General features: G+C 34.7%; 1 protein-coding gene across 1 annotated transcript in view; it reads right to left on the bottom strand.

Moving 5' to 3' along the window:
* Positions 1-4098, bottom strand: part of LOC107745080 (cyclin-G1-like) — a 15247-nt gene extending 11149 nt beyond the window's left edge. Inside the window, exons 1-2 of the mRNA XM_016558910.1 lie at positions 3927-4098; positions 2051-2316 (exon numbers count right to left, since the gene is read on the bottom strand). Coding sequence (XP_016414396.1) covers positions 2051-2314 — 264 coding nt within the window. The 5' untranslated portion in view covers positions 2315-2316; positions 3927-4098. The remainder of the gene's footprint in view (positions 1-2050; positions 2317-3926) is intronic.
* Between the last annotated feature and the right edge of the window lie 3421 nt (positions 4099-7519).

Raw genomic sequence — 7519 nt, 5'->3', positions numbered from 1 at the left:
AATTTCGTGGGGAAAACATGGAAATAATTTGTCATTTTATATTGCAAAGATATGCTTTCTTCTTCTGTTTTCCACACACATTTTTGTGGAAATGGATATAGTACTGTAAACAATGAGTGACGTATACGTGCGAGAGATCACTTCCGGCGCTTGCGTAAACTACGCCAGAGCGCGTACACACCTCACGCACCGGATGCCATGCGCGCGCTCAAAGACAGTTGGACATAGTGTTGTATTGACTGTCAGTTAATGTACATACAACACAAGAGTTTGCCGAAGTATTTGATGCCATTCCTAGTGGCTTTATTCAACTTTTGTTGAGTCTATCCCTTTATATACTTATCAGTTAAGTATTAATGGTGTGAAAATTATAGATAATACAATAACTTTTATATTAAAAAAATATGTGGAACCACATTATTGCCTAATGCAAACCTTTTTGTAATTCGTTACATGCTCAGTTTGAATGGAAAGAGGTCTGGAATGTACCCAGTTAATACTGTCTCACCAATAAAGATAAAGCAGTTACAAGTTATTCATTAGATTTACCCAGTGACACAAGCAGTTGCTCAATGTTTTAGAGACATGGAGACTACATTCATCTTTTGTAACTTAGGGGAAGAATCCATAAACACTTATTTTATATTGTGTATTTACCCAAATGTGTTGGATTGATATTGAATATTTTATATTTAAATTTATACAATTAAAGATTCAATTCTCTGGTAAATATATATTTTTGTTGTAAGTTTGGAGCAAAATTTGGTGATTAGTTTAATAATGATGTTTGGGAAATACCATATACACAAACAAAAATGGTCTAATAATAAACCTAACATTACATTATTTAAAATTGAACTTGAGCATTACATTGAAGCTTTAAAAGATCCAAAAAATAAAAAAGGATATTATTGAATCCTTTTCTTATGGAAATTTCTTGCAAGTTATCCCCTGTAGTAGTTTTTTTCTTCTTTCTGTTTGTTCATTTGATGCTATTATAAATGTAATTGATAATAGTTAAAACCCCTGTGATCCTCTATATATGCATGTTGTATTCTTTAATATATAATACGGTGCGCTCTTTCGCTGCATGATTCAGTCTATTAAAAAGCATTCAGAATGATCACAAATTCAAGACATGGGGGCAGAAAAGGTGTATATTTATACCACTTCATATAGTTAATCAGTTTCACACGAAGAGTGCCGTTTTTCTCCAAAAATTAGCATGATTACGAATGCGATATTGATTTTTTACAACAGTTCAATAAACAAGTTAATTAAGAGACTTGCGTTTTTGACACTATATTGCCTGTTTTTGCGCTATTTCGACAAAAATAATTCCAAGCACAGCCACAGCGCTGTTTTGCGTCTCTGAGCAACATGGAGTTTCGTTCCTGAATGAATCAACAACCGTTTAAATGATTCGGGTTCAGTCGCAATGACTCACTTATTAACACTCACTTGCTGCCACCTACTGGCGGTTTTAGTTTGACATTTAAAGTACCTTTTTATGATTTAAATAATTTCAAATATCAGTATTCAACGTTTTAGGTTTAATATATCAAAACATTATATATGCATGCGTAACTGCAGGTTAAATGCATTCATGTCCTGTATTAAACTGAGTAAATGCATCTAAATGCCACTTCAGACACAGCTTCTGTGTTTCCTCTGCAATGCAAACATGAGTTTTGTTGAAACTGATTTCATTTGTTTGGTAACGGCCCAAATGTCTTCTTACTTTAATCGACTGATTAGATGTAAGAAACTGACTCAAAAGATAAATGCACACTTTTAGAAAAAATGGCTTTATAAAAAGGTAAAAAAACACCCATAACAGGTTAAAAAAAATCAACTTATTGGAAAAGATTGATTTCTATCATTGTGAATTGACCACAACACGAAGAATAACATGAAGAATATCAAAAACTTTAGGAGTCAGCGGTCCACGGCAGTCCACGGTAACACACTCAGCAAAATATGGTCTAATTATCGTTATCGAAAAAAATCCCAGAAAATATCGAGATGTTATTTTGTGTCAATATCGCACCTTCATCACAGCCAGGAACCGATCTAGAAGATTCACCGCGAGGGAGAACGTCTCCGAACTGAAGCCGAAGAACCGCGTCAAGGAGAGAAGGTCTCGGACTTGGAAGTCTCTCAGCTTGACCGTCATTCTCAGACCGTTATCCTGAGCGGACTCGATGACTCGCAGTCCACAGAGTTTGGGCTGATACCTGGCTTCTTGATCCAGAAGGGCTTTGAGCTGGACGGTAAAGGGCAAAGCCCCCACTCCGGTCACCTGATCAATCATCTACAATAATAACACAACAGCAGCATAGAAATATTCAGCTAAAGCAGTATTAAACACAGACGTTCTACATTGTGGATAATCATCTCAGCCATGTGCAAATGTAACATGCTGTTGAAAGCTTTTATTATGTGTTTTGCATACGGACTCAATATAACATGAAATGCAAATACAAACTGAGCACATGCACAAACAAAAATGGTCTAATAATAAACCTAACATTACATTATTTAAAATTGAACTTGAGCATTACATTGAAGCTTTAAAAGATCCAAAAAATAAAAAAGGATGTATACAATTTTTGAATCCTTTTCTTATGGAAATTTCTTGTAAGTTATCCCCTGTAGTAGTTTTTTTCTTCTTTCTGTTTGTTCATTTGATGCTATTATAAATGTAATTGATAATAGTTAAAACCCCTGTGATCCTCTATATATGCATGTTGTATTCTTTAATATATAATTATTTACATTTAGTCATTTAGCAGATGCTTTTATCCAAAGCGACTTACAAATGAGGACAATATTAGCAATCAAGTGCTATAACAAGTCTCAGATAGCTTAAGGCAGCACACATAGCAAGGTTTTTTTTCAAATATAATAAATAAAAAGAAAACAGAATAGAAAAAGAATAGACCAAGCTAGTGTTAGAGGCCTTTTTTGCTTTTGTTAATTTTATAATAAATAAAAAGAAAACAAATACATAGAATACAAAGAGATTAGAAAAGCTAGTTGTTTTCTTAAAAATAAAAAAAAAACCTAAGCAGTAAATGAATAGAGTGTAAGTCTAAAAGGGACACGTTTTTTTTTAATTTAATATATATTTAATAATTCTTTTCGACTTCAGAAAGATCATCTTGGATGATGGTGAGTAAATTATCAGGACATTTTTTATTCTGGAAGTGAACTAATCCTTTAAGCATCCCTAAAAAATATCTAATTTCGGACTTTTAAAATAAAAGCTCGTAAAGGTTTTTTTTTTCTCTCAAAGATATCCTGTTAAATCACGTAAGAGACATTAAAACAAGTGTCCATCTGGTAACTTACAACCCTAAACGCTTTGAGATTGAGAACGAGGGTCCGAGTACATGTCCAGGCATGTCCCGGCTTCCGAAACCGGGACGTTAACGGTTTACTCGCTTAAACATTTACACGGTAACCGTTTACTCCAAACGAAACGGCTCATGTTTACACTTTTCTAGTTATTTCTGCGTGACGCAGTCGCGTACAGCACGAGACAGCAGGCGTGCGTCAGCGTGCGCGAGACGCTGGTCATGTCTGGGCATGTCCACTAACTAGTGCGCTAGCTATATTTAAACCCAGTTAAAGCCATCAACCAGTTGGTTTTGTGTCAGTCGTCTCTAAATAACAGCTTTAAATCGCATTAAATACACATATCCACACATTTACGCACTAAACTCCATTCCCACGCCATTTATTTTACGTTTAGCGTACGAACGTAAGAGTCTTGTGTTGTTTTACGGCGGTGGAGAACATCTGGAGGCCTGATCGACGATCAGCTCAAAAGAAACATCTAGAAGCTAAAAAAACACACAAGTAAATAGCGCCTATACGTATAAAATCTGAAATATCGATAATGATTGATTAAACTGCTTACCTTTCGTAGATTTGACGATCTGGATTAAAAACAAAAAATATGAAGCTGTGAGTTTATGAAATAAAAGTTACTAAAAAAAGAAAGTTCCAAGTATGTAAGTTTAAAGCAATATAACTTCTGCGCCCTGCACACCCCAACCCTTGGCGTCAGGCAGTGACGCGCAGGCTGCTTCCATGCTTTATACTCGGAGAAAGTCCATATCCAAACATAGAAGCACCTTATTGGGCAGTGCTCACACAGAGCTCCGTCTTTCTGAATGCCTATTGGTTGAGCTTTGTCTGTGGGCTTTGGCCACGCCCCACTAGCAAGATATAGGCGGGGTTTACGCGCTCGGCAGTGCAGTGAAATCCAGCATGTTAGATATTCAGTGCGCTCCCTTGATCGTTGATACAGGCCTGCAAAGCAAAAAGTAAATTAATAAATAGAAATAAATACATTTAAAAATTATTACAAGTATTAAATCACCACCATAACTGCGTCGCAACATTTTTGTTACATATTATTATATTATACAATGTTACATATTATTATATTATATTATATTATTAAACATATAACCAACTAATACAACAACCTGTGATAAAAGCCAATGTGTTGATAAAAAAACAACAACTCGAAAACAATAATATTTAGATAACCTCACGCATACAGACATAAAAGTGAAGCGATAAACATTCAGGTAATGGATAAAGACCGAGAATTACCTTGCTTTGTCTTGTGGCACTAAATCTGAATCAAGTCATCTAGGTTATATCTCTTATTGTGGCTATGTAACATGCAAAGTGAGAATTAATTAAGCCACAAAGGGAAAAGAATATATAATATAATATAATACAATTTTGAACATTACAGAATAATTTAAAAACGAAGCGAGAACAATGCTGTAATAACTCTGTCTGATCCTATTGTGCTCGCGAAGCATTAGAAAGCTCCAGAAGGTTCCAGGGGTTTTAGGACAACAGCAGGCCAAAGCAACAAAACCTCTGAATATAATAAATCTGCACTGTGGCAGTGACTCTCGTGGTCAAGCAAACAATCAGATAAATAAATAGACAATAAAAGAAATGCAAAGTTGTTTGTGTATGAGGACATTTCTAAACACATGCTCCAAATTCACAGACGACAAATTCTGTAAAGATAAGCGAGATGAAAATACAAGATGTTTGCAAAAATCAGAATGAAAAACTAATATCTGTATTAATTTGATATTATGAAAAGCATGAGCTATTTTTGATTGCTTACTGTTTCAGTTCCAACAGATGGCGCCAAACATATTACTAGGCCTACATCTCAGTGCACCTCACTGCAAAAACCTTCACGATAAAAGCAAAGAACTCGGCATTTTCCGTGCATTTATATGCATCTTACAAGCGTGCCGAGATCCTTGTTAGCATTTCTTATAAGCATGGATAATCCTGCTGCCGCTTTCCCTTTATTGGTGCACAGGAGAGATCCCCCGGAGACAAGAGTTACAGACCTGCCTTTTTCACAAGCTTTTAACCCAGTGCCTAGTTACAACACTGAGCTTCGGCAAGGACGAGGGGGTTATTTTCATTGTGTGAGATGTGGACGTATGTCTAGCTTTCCCCAGTTAATGAGCTGTGCAGGAAAACAGCATGGAGGCCATTTAGCTCGAATGTACACTAGCTGTCAACAGTTTAGATTTTTTTATGTGTTTTAAAGAAGTCTCTCCTGCTCACCAAGCCTGCATTTATTTGATCCAAAATACAGCAAAAGCAGTAAAATTCTGAAATATTATTACAATTTAAAATAGCTGCTTTCTGTGTGAATATCTGTTAAACTGTAATTTATTCCTGTGATCAAAGCTGTATTTTCAGCATCATTACTCCAGTCTTCAGTGTCACATGATCTTCAGAAATCATTCTAATATGCTGCTGCTCAAGACGAATTATTATTATTATTATTATTATTATTATCGATATTTAAAACAGCTGAGTAAATTTTTTCTGGATTCTTTGATGAATAGAAAGATCCAAAAATCAGCATTTATCTGAAATAAAAAAATATTTTGTAACATTATATACATTGTACCATTCAAAAGCTTGGAGTCAGTATATTTAAAAAAAAAAATTTTTTTGAAAGAAATTGTAGAAATTTATACTTTTATTTAGCAAGGATGCTTTAAATTGATCAGAAGTGATGATAAAGACATTTATAATGTTACAAAAGATTTCTATTTCATATAAATGCTGTTCTTCTGAACTTTCCATTCATCAAAGAAACCTGAGAAAATTATACTCAGCTGTTTTCAACATCATAATAATAATAATAAATGTTTCTCGAGCAGCAAATCAGCATATTAGAATGATTTCTGAAGATCATGTGACACTGAAGACTGGAGTAATGATGCTGAAAATTCAGCTTTGATCACATGAATAAATTACATTTTACTGTATATTAACATAAAAAGCAGTTATTTTAAATAGTAAAAATATTTCAAAAATTGTACTGTTTTTGCTGTACTCTGGATCAAAGAAATGCAGGCTTGGTGAGCAGAAGAAACATTAAAAATCTTACTGTTAGACTGGTAGTGTATAAATACATTTTCCTCGTATATGTCATGCATAAACTGGCAGGTCTGAGATGTTAAAGAGGCATAGCTGCTAATTAAGGATCTTACTGTACGCTGCACATATGTCAATATCCCAAACGGATGCAGGGCTGATTTGAGAGTGCTTAATTATTTCCTCCTGATTGAATATTCAGATATTTAAATAATCCTCTATTATAAAATGGGGCAGCACACTTTAAGCCCCCTGTTGCCTTGTTTGGGTGGCAAAGCAAGCGTACTCACAGTGACAGCTTGAACAGGAGACACACAAGAATCCTGCTGTTTGGAGCACATGCCTCATTATTGAGATTCATCTGCAGCCCTCTTTTTGCCGGAAGTCTTGGCAAACTGACTTTAGGACTCCAGGCCATGACTGAACATAAACATGGCTGATTTGATGGCACCTGACAGCGCTCGTAGCTGAGCAGGTAAACAGTCGCCTCATTTTAAATGTGTCTGAAGCACAATGCATACAATGCCAAATTACCTTCTACTTACACATGCAGTGAAACAGAACACTGCAAAACATGATTTTCTTCCTTAGTATTTTTGTCTTGTTTTCTAAATATCTATGAATTCTTGAATCAGGATGCATTTACTTGACAAGTAAAATGACTTAAGATATTATGTCTTGTTTTCTGTAAAAAAAACAACAACAAAAAAAATTGTGTTAGTTTCTTGCTTAAAACAAGCAAAAATATCTGCCAATGGGGGTATTTTTATTTTTATTTTTTCAGAAAATAAGATTAAGATTACTATTTCAAATAAATGCTGTACTTTAACTTCTATTCATTAGTTAATCCGGGAGAAAAAATTATCAGTTTTTCCACAAAAATATTGTGCAGCACGACTGTTTTCAACATTGATAATAATCAGAAATGTTTCTTGAGCAGCAAATCAGCATATTAGAATGATTTCTGAAGGATCATGTGACACTGAAGACTGGAGTAATGATGCTGAAAATACAGCGCTGCATCACAGAAATACATTACAGTTTAACAGATATTCACAAAGAAAACAGC

This window comes from Sinocyclocheilus rhinocerous, unplaced genomic scaffold (genome assembly GCF_001515625.1).
Source record: "Sinocyclocheilus rhinocerous isolate Xijiao unplaced genomic scaffold, SAMN03320098_v1.1 scaffold17, whole genome shotgun sequence".
Lineage (NCBI taxonomy): Eukaryota > Metazoa > Chordata > Actinopteri > Cypriniformes > Cyprinidae > Sinocyclocheilus > Sinocyclocheilus rhinocerous.
Note: the sequence above shows the minus strand (reverse complement) of the source record. Positions and strands in the feature narration are given on the sequence as shown.